General features: G+C 44.0%; 1 protein-coding gene and 1 pseudogene across 1 annotated transcript; both read right to left on the bottom strand.

Moving 5' to 3' along the window:
* Positions 1-3,604: 3,604 nt before the first annotated feature.
* On the bottom strand, positions 3,605-5,540 carry LOC136474688 (uncharacterized; annotated as a pseudogene).
* Positions 5,541-5,581: 41 nt separating this feature from the next.
* On the bottom strand, positions 5,582-9,157 carry LOC136470531 (rubisco accumulation factor 1, chloroplastic-like). Its single transcript, XM_066468348.1, has 3 exons — positions 8,072-9,157; positions 7,044-7,150; positions 5,582-5,717 (listed from the first exon to the last, which is right to left on the bottom strand). Exons 1-2 carry the CDS (start codon positions 9,155-9,157, stop codon positions 7,073-7,075), a joined length of 1,164 nt encoding a protein of 387 aa, XP_066324445.1. The 3' UTR covers positions 5,582-5,717; positions 7,044-7,072.
* Positions 9,158-14,915: the final 5,758 nt, after the last annotated feature.

The raw sequence follows: 14,915 nt of genomic DNA, 5'->3' as shown, positions 1-14,915 counted from the left end.
GGGCCTTGTTACCAAGGCCCACTTCCCTATAGTATGGTCTATGGGGAGCCCGTAGGGTTCCCCATCGACACCTTCATGATCTTGTATCCATGTACCTTGCTCATTTCTCAATTGTGTGATGGTGTTTTTCCTGAAAGAGATAGTGGCCATTGCGTGGAAAAATTTGGTGCACTCGTCTCCAAACTTGATTCTATTTTCTATGTATCTGCTTTTCCAATATAAGTTTCTGGCTCGAAGAAGGCCCGCTAGATGAGCCTTGACAATATTTCTAAGGTTGCATTCCGGGTTATATAAAGCTCTGATTTCCTCCAAGGCATCAAGGCGTAGGATGACCGTATTTCAGTTAGCAATGTGGACCTTGGCGTTCGAAAAGTTTCTGCTCCAGTTTTTGAGGTTATAACGTAGGTGCTTGAGTTTAGATGATAAGGCATTGGCTACATTGGTATGATTGGAAACATGTCCCCAAGACTCTTGGACTATATCCTAGAAGCCTGCCATCTCTGCCCAAAAGCTTTCAAACCGAAAGATATTGGCTTTGGAAATCTTTGTGTCAATCACTACATTACATGGAATGTGATCCGAAGTTATCTTTGCAAGAGGAACCACCTGGGTGTTAGGGAACGAGGCTGTCCAATTCATATAAGTAAAGAACCAGTCTAGTTGTTACAGAAGTGGGTTGGCTTGCATATTACTCCACGTGAATGCTCTGCCCTTTAGTGGGAGCTCCACTAGACCAAGGTGTCCAATGGTGTCGTTGAAGACCATTGTGTCCTGGACACTGCCACCAGGCCTATTTGGGCCATAAGCGAACGGTAGAAGTTGAAGTCCTCTAAGAAAATTCAATCATCTGTATCGGCAATGATATGATCTCTGAACTAGGAAATAAAATTGCAACGTTCAGGTTCAGTACAAGGACCATAGACCGTAGTTAGCTTCCAAACATCAGCGTTGTGTCGAGAAGTGAAAGAGATTGTAAGCCCATAACTAGTCTTGTCTACTGTGAACCCTTGGAAGACAAAAGGTGTAATTTCTTTATTCATCTACATCAGCTCTCATAAGAGTAGGTACAGTGATGGGTGAATCGACCACCACATGAGCTACATGCATGCGGTGGAGGACAGAGAATGCAAAGCTTGGCACTGCGTCCGTCGACTGGCTGACCACGACAACCGATGCTCATCTTCTACTTTTGAATATCACGGAGACCAAGGCATGACACTGACATGTGGTCCTATATAAAATAAAACAATATATGGTATATAGGAAGAGACTAATTGTGTATTTGGCTATAAAATTGTCTATTGATGATTTGGCTTGGCTTATAGCCAAATTTTATTGGGCTTGCTCTAACTGATGTTGGTTTCGCTTGCCCTCATTGTCATGGTGGATATAGTACTAGATTTTTTTTTAAAAAAAAGGCATTCACACACATAATGGGGTACTACAAAACGGAAATCATGTGCCACCTGAAACCAAATTTGATACACACTTTGTATGCCACTTTCTTGCCGTTCTTCTTTTTTTGTTGGACTCTTGACTAAATATGATGCATAAGATTTGCATATTTCATGCATTTGTAATTCCTAATAATTCCTTCTAATGTGTCTTATTTTAGAGTAATTCTAATGTTTTTTTAAAGGACGATAAAAGATTTGCCCCAATTTTATTAGACAATAGAACAATAAAATAAAAAACAAACATTACTACTTCACCACTTGGCCAACTCCACAGACAAAAAAAAATTGAAAACTGAGACAATAAGAGATTAAGGGAAGGCCTAGGTTAAATGGATCCACTCAACTAGAATGGAAAAAAACGAACCAATACAATAGAGTTAAATCAAGCGGAGGCAATGCTAGCGATGTAGGCTGTGTCGCTCAATTAAACTATTGGGTATCATCTTTAAGCAAACCATCTATTTGTCTCGGTTGCATTGTTGGTAGGTTCTTCAATTGCGTTGTCTCCAAATAGTCCACCAGACATAAATGAGGATACCATCAAAGGATGGAGTGAGGTTCTATGGGATTTATCCAAGTGCGCTCTGCATTTGCTCGAGTGCTTGTAGATTGATCCATTTCGAGGAATATTTTGCAGTTGGGAGAGGTTCAGCCAATTTTGAATTATAGACCACGCCTCTACAATGAGCGGGCAGTCTTTACAAAGATGCAGTGGAGTTTCTAGGCTAACCTTGCAGAGTTTGCAAATCGGATCACATGGCTAGTTTCTTTTGCACAAGTTGTTTGCTGTTAGAATTTTTTGGTGTAACGGCGTCCAAGCAAAAAACGGCACTTTTTTGGCCTTTACTTTTCATATCGGGATGATCTTAATCTTGGTAAAGTTTCATTTGAATTGGACTTGGTAAGCACTTTTTGCATATATTCTCCATTTGTAGTCCACCTCCATCTAATCTGATCGTCTTAAGGTTATTTCTTGTATTGCCTCTCACAGGTTAGCAAATTCTATTATTTCGGCTGGGTGTGAATAGGTGTAATACGGTCGACCCATTTGTTGCGTGTAAGTGCTTTATCCACTATAGTATTCTTTTGAATGGCTTTGGCGTATAAAGTTGGGGCGCTGTTGATCCAACTTGATTTTAAAAAATGTGGTTTTCCCATTACCGACTGTGACTGTTGTAGATGCATTGAAGATGTATTGCATGGTATATCCAAATTTGTCCACACCTCGTCCTTATGCTTCCATTTAAACCACAACCATCGCAACCTGGTGTTCCTGCCCCTTACACAGATGTGCAATTGTGATTTTGCCCTCATTTTTCTAACTTTGTGATTTTGCCCTTAATTGTTCACAAGTCAACGCGATTTTGCCCCTGTTTTTACCGTTGACCAGGGGCAAAATCGCGTTGACTTGTGAACAGATAAGGGCAAAATCACAAAGTTAGAAAAACGAGGACAAAATCACAATTGCACATCAAAGTATGGGTAAGAACACAAGAGCCCCAAAGCCCTTTCGAAGTGTTCTAGGTCTAGAAATCTCAGGGCCCCAATATCTTTTGGCAGGCAAGTAATTGTCCAATTGATGGGAGAATGTCCACCTAACTTTGTCAAGAGCCTCTTCTCGCCAGAGAAAACTCCTTATGCCATCGATTTTTTTATTAGCCATTTTTGGAGTGGGAATACTGTGAGGTGGACCATTTGAACCAAGCTTTTACGCCTAGAGGTTGATAACAATTTGCCTTTCCAACCTGGGAGACGGTTGCAAATTTTGTCGATCAAAAGTTGAATGTCGATCCTACAGAGTTTTCTGATATTTAGTAGTAGCCCCAAGTACTTCCCTAGAAACGTGTTTATTTTTCCAAGGAAATGGTGGAGGGGTCGAATTTCATTTCGCATATAGTTCCATTTTTCCATATTAATTTTCAAACCCGAGACATTTCTAAAACTATGTAGGACAGTTTGCAGCAAGCTAAGCTCGATCGCGCAAGTATTGGCAAAGATGGTTGGGCCATCGGCATATAGAGAACATCTTAAGTTTGCTGGGGAACAGGCTTTAGGATGCTGAAATCCGCTGTTTTTTTTGGATTATGTGTTGTAACGGGTCCATGGCTAAAATGAATAGCATCGCCATTTAGGCATTGGGTTGTCCTTTTGGTTGGTCCAAGCGAAACATCGGCCATTTAGGCGAATCTCTTTAAACCAGAGGTCATCTAGGGTTGCTTTGAAGGTTCCCATCAGGCAACGACTAAGGTTTGTGCTATACATATCACAGAACCAAAAGACTGCTGCAAATTAGGTGGGGAAGCAGCAAAACCCATTTAACACAGCAAAAACAATCCTAACCGATAGTCATTATATAGTATAAGAAACTCCAGCAATGAATAACTATTGATTATCTAAAGTCCAACAGCATGGCACCGGCTGCAAGGTTCCAAAAGATTGAACTCAACTGTGGATGGAACCTTCGGCTTGATGTAAATTTGGGCAGCCTCGACTCCTTTTTGAGCTTGAGCGAGTTCACCTTTGAGCACGAACCTGCAGTAGCCAGTTTTGCTTGCAGAGCATGTAGGCAAACCAGTGGTGTCCAATGTAAGGCACTCAAGTGATGTTGTGGAGTTGAGAATTTGACAGGTTAGCTCAGCTAAGCTCTTGGCAGCAGAGAATCTGATGATCTTCACATGCTTGAGTTTAGAATGATGGTGCCCTGGAATCATTCGCAGATCCGAAGGATCTTCAAAAACTGACACACTCCTTGGTGAGGTTCCGGATTACCTAAATATCAAAAACTATGAATCAGCAATTCCAAAGTTGTGTTAACAATTAAACCTTAGCGAAAAAATATCTTTGCAGGGTAGGAAGAGCGGTGACTTACCGCCAAGATACAAGTCTCCAGTGAAGGAGAAGCATCAGGAAAAGAAATTAGAGACAAATAATCAAAGGTCAATCCACCAGTGGCAATACTCAAGAACTTGAGGTGGAGGAACTTGCTAGGCAACATTGGTACTACATTCACCCTCTGAAAAAAGATATAAAAATTATTTGATTGTATTTGTAACATATGACTGTTGTAATACCATGGTGTGCGTAATCATAGTCTAGACTTACCGCAACCTCAGAACGTATGGTAAGAGCTTCAAGATTTGGCATGACTGATGGGAGATCAGTACGAGCATAAAAATCGATACCACTACAGTGCCTGTTAAATATCTTAATACGGCTCATGTTTTCAAGTGAGAGTGGTAATTGGAGGCGACCTCCAAATCTAACACTGGTGAGATTTGGAGCTTTGCTTTCTATTGCTCGAAGACTGGAGCAAAACATCACCTCAAGGTGGTTGAGCCCCTGCAGGCACGGTATCTTCAGATGAACTATGTTCTGGCAATACCAGAGTTCCAACCGCTCCAAAGAAAGAGAACCGGAAAGAAGACACCCTAGCTCACCGGCCTTAATATGCACCGAATTTAGCTTTAGTGTTGTCAAGCTTCTCAAGCAGCCAGTTCTCACAGTGGGGTGAAACTCACAGCTTGAAAGAGAGAGATACTTGAGTGTGCCTCCAATTCCACCTGATAAAAGTGGGCGTGGGAAGTTGTAATTTCCGTGCCTTGTCAGAGTAAGACCCAGTTCTTCAATTCCTGGTTTAACAACAACCTGAAGCCAATGGTCCAGATCACAATGACAAATATCCTCACGAATAACGTTCAATTTGAATGCTTTCACGCCAACGCCCGAGTGGTTTTTCAGAATGCTGTCAACTCTGCTTTTAAAATCTGAAATTCCAGTCGAAGTCGCTTCTCTATGCAAGGATGACATATCCCAGTACAGCTTGGCAATGCATTCGAACCTCTCTACAGTGCAGTAGTTTTTTCCTTTGCCGCCTTTTGTGCTCAGTTGTTCCTTTGCCAAAGCCGGGGTCTAGTGGTGTTCTTGGTTGTCGTTTTTTCTTTCATCTAGGAGTTGTTAGGGGTTTGCTGTCATGTTTTGGTATTTCCTTTGACCACGGTTGAGGCTGCAGTTGTTTTTTCTTGTTTCTGTACTTTTTTGGTTTCCTCGTCTAATAAAAATTGCGGCAAATCTTTTGCCGTCCTATAAAAAAAAATCTGAAATTCCATCCTTTTGGCAAGTATTTTTATTTAAGCCCAATGTTTCCTTGCTGAAATGGAGGTTGGGATGGCATCTCCAGGAACGAACAAAGGCCTGAGATACACAGGCAACTTGTGCAGCTTCTCGCATTGGCATTAGGGAATGTATATGACACCAGATGTCCTACATGAATGAAAATTCAATATTTTTGCCAAACGACATGCACAGGATAACATTTATTAAACAATTATATGCTACAAATGAGTTAATGTAGCAAAGAAACATACAAAACTTCCAGATTTTATAATAATAAATAAAGGGTACATCAAAATACATAAAAATTGAATATAATGTCGCTAGCAGCTGTAATGCTAGATACATAATAGAAACCATAGTTGCTTAGATGAGAAGACAGTAAATCAATATCCCAGATCAAAGAATGGAGTGCTACAAGGACAAGTTGTTCACAAAATCTTGGTGATGCTTGCCAAGTCTTATTGACAAACATAGAAAGCAGCCGATTTCTTAGATTACGTTCTAAGCTAGAGAGAATATGAAGATATATGACTTGTGACTGTCAATAAAAGTGACTGGCAGTAAGACAATCTCTTGGCTTTAACAAATGCTAATAATTTATGCACTGGGGGCCTAATGATCATTTCAAACGTTATAATTTTGGGAGCGAACATATTATGACTGCTTTTAATCTGGAGCCAGGTTCTAAAATTAAACAGCACCCAACAATTCGCCCCACCTAGTAGTAATTATTCAGTATAGCCAGATCATTGTAGAGCCTAACCGATAATTAGTGGCAAGTAGGAGCAACCATCCCTGAATGCTGCCTAGTATTGTAGTACACCTGTTTGGGGACACTGGTCTGGAGAAAGATTAAAATGGGTATCACTGTAACTGGTATGCCTGCAAATGCTGGAAACTATAAACTATGTCAATCTCATATCTGCAGGTTTGACAAGTGGGCAGCACCCAAGGTGTGATATGCCGAAGTGTGCTTAAAAGAGTCTTAACCTTAATATTCATTGCACAAAACAACAGCAGTACTCACTATGAGTAGAACAGTCGGACTCAAGTAAACAGCAAGAGCTAAATAGAATATTTATTATCCATCTATACGGCATTGGGGGTGATATGGGGAGTATCCTAGTAAAAAAGAAGTTGATTTTGAGACACAAGGTATCATCTACGAGATGCGGTGAAGACTACATACAAGTTTACAACTTGAGTGTTCTTGTAGGAATAAATATAGCAATATAATGAAAGTAGGCTACAAAGCCACAACAATCATAGTAGAAGCATAGGCGGGTGATAAACTGATAATTCTAGGAAGTCAACTCTGGATCTGAAACAAGATCAGTGGGAGGTCTAAGTAGTGCTGTACGAGGTTGCCATACAAAAACATAAGTTGTTCATAAACTTTTGTTCAGCTAGCATTGGTCTACCGGTACTGGCACCAACTTTTGCAGTGAATATCATCAAAACTCTAAGCCATACCTCTGGAAGGTCTGCTCCTGCATATCCCTTTATTTGACTACCCAGTGAATTCTCATCTTGTTGATAGATTGAGCCCTTCCTTTTAGACCGTGATCTAATCCATCGGCCTGCAACACATATGTGGTCATGAATAATGGTCATAAAGGCATCAACAGAGGAAAACAACAAACTCAAGCACGAGAATGCACAAAGTAATCCACAATTCGTTTCACCTAACAAGCTCATGCTCAAGAACAATATATATCATGTTCTAAAGAATTCCAACATATTTCAATCTAACAGGAAGAACAGGGTTCAATAGGCCATAGTATTTTTGAAAAAAAAAAGATAGCCATTGTGAATTTGTAAGGAACAAGAAAGGATCTGGGTTAACATGGTCTTGCAGCCTTGATATCCACCTGAGCAAGGCTATGCGCAAGCGGTCAGATAAAAACTGGTTAGCATACTAAAAAAATATAAAATAATCAGCCCACCAACGCCCTTTCAGATTATACATCTGTGTCAATGATGTTTCCCCTCAAATAAAAAGAGAAATGGTAATCATCAGAACAAATAAGTATGCAAAGGGTAATTGAATGTTGCATTTTTCAAATACAGGAATGGACAGAACGAATTAAAATTATCAAATACATGTTGATCCATATCATTTTCAGGGGTTAGCAAAATCGCTATCAAATATATGACAACATGTGAATTTAGTTTCAGTCTTGAGAATATTGGTTAGCAAGCAACGATTCACCCAACTCATAGTTCAGGTTGTCAACGATTCAGAGTTCATGTTCTGCTCTTACTAACATGAGTTCAGAGATCTTAGTGCTAGGCATTGCCTTCACAAAGATACCCTCATATACAGAAGAGAGAATTCTATATTTGGCACCGAAATAAATCAATCTTCCGTATTTAGCACTGGAATTTTTGAACTTCCTTATCTAGCATCAACTTGAAAATTCCTTCCGTATATGGCACTTCCGTCCATTTGATGCAGTAACGGTGTCAAGTGCCACCTAAAATGACATATATACCCTTACCAGCAACGTGTTGGCAATGACCAGCACTGGCTCCTCATCGTCCGTCCGCCACAGCAGCCTCCGGCCGTCGGCCAGCTCGATGACGACGGCGTCGTCCGCTGCCTCGGCCACGGGGCCCCACCCGGGCACCACAGCCCACCGCGCCCACGCCTTGTCTACCTCCACAATGCCAAGGTCCACGTCCGTCTTGGTCCGCCTGGGCGCCGACTCCATGGCCGCGACGCCGTCCGTCTCCCTGAGCACCGGCAGCATGAAGACAGTGGTCGCCTCGGCGACCTCGCCGTACTGGAGCCGCACCACCGTGACGCCGGACCGCGAGGTGGCAGGGTCCTCCTCCTCCCCCTCCACCTCCCCGGCCGCCTTCTTCCTGGCGCGCTCCAGCTCGAGCTCCACGCGCGCCCTGCCAGACTCGGTCTCCACCACCTGCATCGCGGCGTACTGGAGCCGCACCACCGTGACGCCGGGCCGCGAGGCGGCAGGGTCCTCCTCCTCCCCCTCCACCTCCCCGGCCGCCATCTTCCTGGCGTGCTCCAGCTCAAGCTCCACGCGCGCCCTGCCGGACTCGGTCTCCACCACCTGCAGCGCGCGCTCCAGCTCCGCGATGCGGTCCTCCACGTCGATGGCCTCCCGCGACTGGCGGAACCGCGCGTAGGCGAGGCAGTCGGCGGGGGAGTCCCTCCCGAAGGCCTCCCAGCCCTCCTCCCCGCGCCAGCACGGGAAGCTCTTCATGGCGCGAGCCAATTCCCGCACGCCCTTGGGCTCGAGCCTGTAGTCGATCCTGTCGCGGAGGATCTGGAGGCACTGGGTGAGGTCGAGGTTGCGGAGGCTGGGCGGCAGAGGGGATGGCGGCGGGTGGAACGGCTGGTAGAGCTGGCCCGACGGCGCCATCGGGGGCGGCGTGAAGGGGAGCCTCCGGTCGCCCGGCCCGCCCCCGCCGCCGGTGCTGCCGCCTCCCGGAAGCAGGATGGCGCTCGCGGCGATGTGGCTGGCGCGACGGCGGCGCCACACGGGAGTAGCGGCGGCGACGGCGCGGGGCGTGCGCTGGTGGTGGACGCGGGGGGGGTGGGGGTGGGAGAGTGACAGCATTTTGGTCCTTATCAACAAAAACTGACATGGTCGATGAGATCAACAAACGGATGGATGGCCAAAATGGACGGAAGTGCCATATACGGAAGGATTTTTTAAGTTGATGCTAGATGAGGAAGTTCAAAATTTCTAGTGCTAAATACAGAAGAGTGATTTGTTTCAGTGCCAAATACAGAATTCTCCCTATACAAAAAGGTGATGCCTGCAATTTGCTGACAGAGAAGATACCTTATAGTTCCTTCCAGATGGATTCTCTGGAGAAATTAACTGCATTGCCTGATGCATATATATAGTGAGCTGGTTGTGAATAAAAAAGCCATATTGCGCACTTACAGCTCACTGGCATGGTTCATGCTTGCCACTTTGGATGCAGGACAATGCTAAAGATTTTATAGCTTGTTATACCACCTATCAGTGTTACCAGTAACAAAGGAAGGTTGCTCTTGATGAACACATGCAAAGAAAGTCCACTCATTGTTCTGAACTTCTAATGCTTGGGGTTTCAGAGTTCTGTTGGCATTGGGGCTTGGCACCGTTGATGGAGGCATCACCAATGATTTTTTTTAGTCTATTATACTGCCTCTCTTGGTGACTTGGTGTTACCGGTAACAAACAAATATGATTATAGGCAAAAGAAAAATGAGCTCAATGTAGTGGACTGCTTAGATTTGTTTGGGAATACAGCTAGCAAGGTATTTTTGTTTCCAGTAAGCTTTTAAGATCACATAGAAGTTTGCATTGAGTTTGACACATTTTTCAAATACAGGAATGGACAGAACGAATTAACATTATCAAAAGTGAGCTGGTTGTGGATAAAAAAGCCATATTGCACACTTACAGCTCACTGAGTTGGCTGTATCTTTGAAATACAGGATAGTTGCTAGTAGCTTTTCTTTTATGCATATATATACTGAGTACACAACAATCGTCACTTCTAGCCAAAAACATTTTTCCCTATTCTTACCATACTTTCTTCTATGGTTTGCCTCGCCTTGATTATTGTTGGCTTCTAAACAACATGTTTGGAAAAGAATGCTGTTTTCATTTATGTTTTTTAGCAGGACATGTGTGGAAGAATGTTCTGAAGTGTAGAACATGGACTGGTGCTCAATTGGCATCTGCTAAAGAATAATCTTTAGTGTATAACATGGACTGGTGCTTCACTGTTTGATTTACGATTTGTGGGCATATTAAGAGTTGCACACTGGATGATTGGCATCTGCTGCAAAACCGGAGCAGTCAAAGAAAGAAAAACGAAGAAACAGGGGGCACCTTCTCGTTGGACATGAAGGTGAGCTCACGGACCGGCTATGCCACCGGGGCGTCGCGCTGCCTCCGCCGTCGGGATGCCGAGCCGCCTCCGCCGCCGGGACGTCGCGCTGCCTCCGCCGTCGGGATGCCGCGCCGCCTTTGCAGCCGTGACGCCGCTCTACCGGGAAGGTGGCCTCGCGGGGCAGACAGTGCCCGCGTTCTCCGGATGCCGGCAGCTGCCGCGCCTCGCCGCCGTCGCTCCGTGTCGTGAGGAAGAGCCGCGCGCGCACCGCCTTGCCCTTGCTTCCGACGCTGACGCTCGGAGTCGTGGGGAGTCGCCGAGGATTGGTCTTGGCGAGGGGGAGGGAAACTAATCGAGGCACGATCTCGCGAGGGATGGAGGCTGTTTGTCCGGGGGAGCGTGCCGTGCGTGCGCCGGGGAATCGAGCGAGCGGGATTGATTGGCCGAGTGTGGGGGGAGCGGGCGAGCGGGATTGATTGGCCGATTCCACCGCGCTTCTGGGTCCATCGCACGGGATTGGAGGCAGACTGTGCGGCGTTTTTTTTTACCGTACGTGAATTTGTTTGACCGAGCGCATTTGCTGCCGGGTGAACCATCGCGGTGGGTGTCTTTCGTCTGCCGTGAACGATTGTTCTCGCAATGTTTTAGTTGTACTTGTAGAGATATAATAATTATATCAAATTATTTATATAGAATATTTAAGAGCGTCTTTCCTTCCAATTTTTTACTTGCCAAATTATCCTTCTTCCATCCTGCTCTTTTATGTATGCCTTACTTCATCCTATTTGGGCCTTGTTTAGTTCCACCAAATTCCAGAATTTGACACTATGCAAAAAGAAGATTCCCCGTCACATCAAATTTGCGGTACATGTATGGAGTACTAAATGTTGACGAAATCAAAAACTAATTGCACAGTTTGGTTGTACTTTGCGAGACGAACGTTTTGAGTCTAATTAGTCAACGATAGGACAATTATTACCAAATAAAAACAAAATGCTACAGTGCACAGCAGTGTCGCTACAGTACCGGCGTTTTCAGGCGGCGCCGAATCGGGGCCGAACTAAACACGGCCTTGTTTACTTCTCAAAAAAACTCGTGTCCCACCTATAATTTTCCGTGTCCCATTCTCTCTCTTTTTCATGTTTTTTTCTTTCGTCTCGTTTCAGTTTTACTCTCCTTTTCTTTTTTTTTCGTTGTCTTTTTTCTGTGTTTTTCCTTTTTATTTAGTTTTTTCTTTTTTGTCAGTTTTCTTTTCCTTTCGTGTGTTTAGCTTCGTTTTTTTTCTAGACTAGAAATGCAGACCGAAGGACTCTAACTGTTCAATTTTCTTTCTCATTTTTTTTTGTTTTTTCATTGTCTTCTTTCCATGCCCCCCCCCCCCCCCCCCCCCCCCCCCCCCCCTGTTTTTCTTTCAGTTTCCTTTTCTCCTTGCATGACACATGTTTGGTTTCGTACCTTCTTTTTGGGTAAATCTATAGGTCACCCGAGTGTTTCTCAACCTGAGCCCATCTCGATTTCCTACGCGTCGTCAGATGCAGCACCGTCGCTCGTGATGCCGCTCGCGACGAAAGGAACCTATAGTAGATTTCAGCGTCACACAGAGAGACTGGGTGTGCGTAGGTGCGCAGCCTGATGCTGGCTGCTGTCATCATGCACCATGCAGTAAATGTGTTCCTCAGAAGGATAGACTCTGATCCATCGCTCGTAGCTACTCAGAAGCGGATTGTTTTTGCAGCTTATAAGTCGGTTGTCGCTGTTTTTTTTATAAGAGAAAAAAAACACCATATCATAGCTGTTAAGTCGGGCAGATAAGTTCAAGCGAACTGTATATCAATCAGCAGCTGTTGTCCACAATATGGATCATGCATGCATGTAGATTCATTCCTTTAAGTAGGGATACATTACATCTCCTTAGACTATATTTTATTATTTCTGTTTGGGTGCAAGTTACTGTTCAATTGATATAAATTGATTATTCATAAGTGAGAATGGTCAGAATTACTTGAACAATTATCTAATATTTTTTGACTTTTTTATTTTTGTATGTTACTTTTCTATGAATTTCTTTCAATTTGCCTTATATAGAATTGATCTTTTAATCTCTATGTTTTCTTTGTTTTTTATTTGAATTTCTTCCTATTTGCCTTTCATAGAACAGATCTGTTTAATCTGTCTTTTTTCTATGTTTTTTTGCTTTGATTTTCTTCAAATTTGCCTTTCATAGAAGAGATATAATCTGCCTTTCACTCGAGCAATTTTTCTATCATTTTTTTCTCAATTTGTATGTTTTATTTGATATTTGTGAATTTCTTTCAATTTGCCTTTCTGTTTTCTTTGTTTTTTATGGTTCGTTAGATCTGTATTGTTTGGTTTTGGGATTCGGGTGATCGATGTGCTTCCATCACTCGATTTTGTTTCGTTACATCAATCAAGTGGTTTAAGTTTTCTGACACTCGGGTGTCAAAAGGGTGTAAAACACCCGAATTTTCAGTAGACCGACCCTTTTTTAGACTAGAGGAGCGAATGGAATAGACTAGGGCTTCGTTTGGATGTAGATATTGGAGGGCTTGGAATTGAATTGGGTTGAATACCAAATCAGACTAGTTTTAGAAATGGATACAATACCAAAGCTATTGTTTGGTTGCATATGAAATTGCTAGATAGAATTCAACTGAGTGGCAAATAACAATTCATGTTTGGATATCCATATCATCAAATTGGAATTGACAGACAACATCTCATCCCCTCTGCCGCCCGTGGAGCGTAGCCCGCCAGCGGAGGAAGGCAGGGAGTGGCGGCAAGGCCCGTCGGTGATGGAGGCAGGGAGAGGCGGGGCGGCCCGTCGGCGAGGGAGGCAGGGAGCGTCGGTGACGCCACCGGCGATGGAGGCAGGGAGGGGCGGCGCGGCCCGTCGACGAGGGAGGCAGGGAGGGGCGGCACGGCCCACCGGCGAGGGAGGTAGGGAGGGGCGGCGACGCCCGCCGGCGATGGAGGCAGGGAGGGACGGCGCGGCCCACCGGCGATGGAGGCAGGGAGGGGCGGCGTGGCCCGCCGGCGAGGGAGGCAGGGAGCGACGGCGACGCGAGGGAGGCAGGGAGCGGTGGCGCAGATTCTTGTGTCGAAGACGAAGGGGTGAGAGAGAGACGTGGGGGGACAGGGGCGATGTGATTCCGACGAATACGGAGGGGCTCGACTCGGTATCAAGGGTGAAGGGGTGAGAGCGGGACCAATACCGGTTGGTATTGAGTTTCATTTCCAATTCCAAATTCCATGACATCCAAACAGCGGCATTCCGAGTTAGCAATTCCAATTTCGAATTCTGAGTCTCAATACCTACTTCCAAACGCAACCTAGAAGAATTTCACTACTAAGCAAATGTCGTGTTTTTTTATTTTTTTTATACACAGGTTATCCAATTTAAAGGTTAGTTCATAGTTCAATCTACGTACCTAATAACCAAACAAATCAAACCGTTAAATGATAAATAAAATGATTTTTTTCCTATACTAACTTACGCCAGGAAATGTGGTGCGCACCCGATCGTTCCCGACGTCCCAAATATCCCGTTTCTGTTTTCCCGACCGAGTATTTTGGATTCCGATACCGTTACCATATAAAAATATGAAAACAAAAATGGTTATAGGTTTCTCCCGTTCCCGACCGTTTTCATCTCTAGATCCAATAGATTGGTTAAGATGGTCATAAAGGCATTCGATCTTAGATGATACAAGGGGAGAATTTCCTATGAAGAAGGATGGCGGGGAACGAACTAACCTGTTCGGAGTCTCTCCAATAAGGAGTGGTATTGCCATGACCCAAAAGTCCACCTTTGTTAAAACTTCTGCTAACCTCATTGTTAAGCCTAATTGTGTATACGCCCTGACATCTCAGGTTGCGAATCTAAGTGTAATACAAAAGAAGCTCCTTTATCTCTAGATCTGGAAGCACATCTATACTTGAAAGTGGTCGAGAAATATCATATTTTGAAAGTAAAAATAGATACAATTAAAACCGCGGTCCACTTAGAAACTTATATAATTTGATGCAATGCTAAAAACCTTAATGTGTTATCATGATACTTTTAATTTTCTATTTCATCTTTTCTAGAGGTGTTGATAGTATTCATGGCCCATGGCAATAAAAAAATATTTAGACCGGACCATATTATCTATTGGGCCAGCGAGACCACATCCTTAGGTGAAATGGATCGGCCCATGACATCACTCTAATAGGCCAAATCACTCTCTTGAACCCAAATATAAGTTTCTAACTATTTCTGGCTTTCAAAAGCTAAAAAAAAGCACGAAGTAAATGCGATATATATAGGCCAACAATTCAAACTAGTCGTCGGAACTCCACTTAACCGAAAAACATGAATCAACAATTCAAACTATCGTTGGAACTCCAAAAAAAACAGGAACCGGAATTCTCCGGTGCATTTTCTGGTGCAGCACCTGTGTCGGGTTCATAGACCCGGAGTCCCTA

The sequence above is a fragment of the Miscanthus floridulus genome, chromosome 8 (genome assembly GCF_019320115.1).
Source record: "Miscanthus floridulus cultivar M001 chromosome 8, ASM1932011v1, whole genome shotgun sequence".
Taxonomy (NCBI): Eukaryota; Viridiplantae; Streptophyta; class Magnoliopsida; order Poales; family Poaceae; genus Miscanthus; species Miscanthus floridulus.
This window is presented reverse-complemented; position numbering and strand designations above follow the sequence as displayed.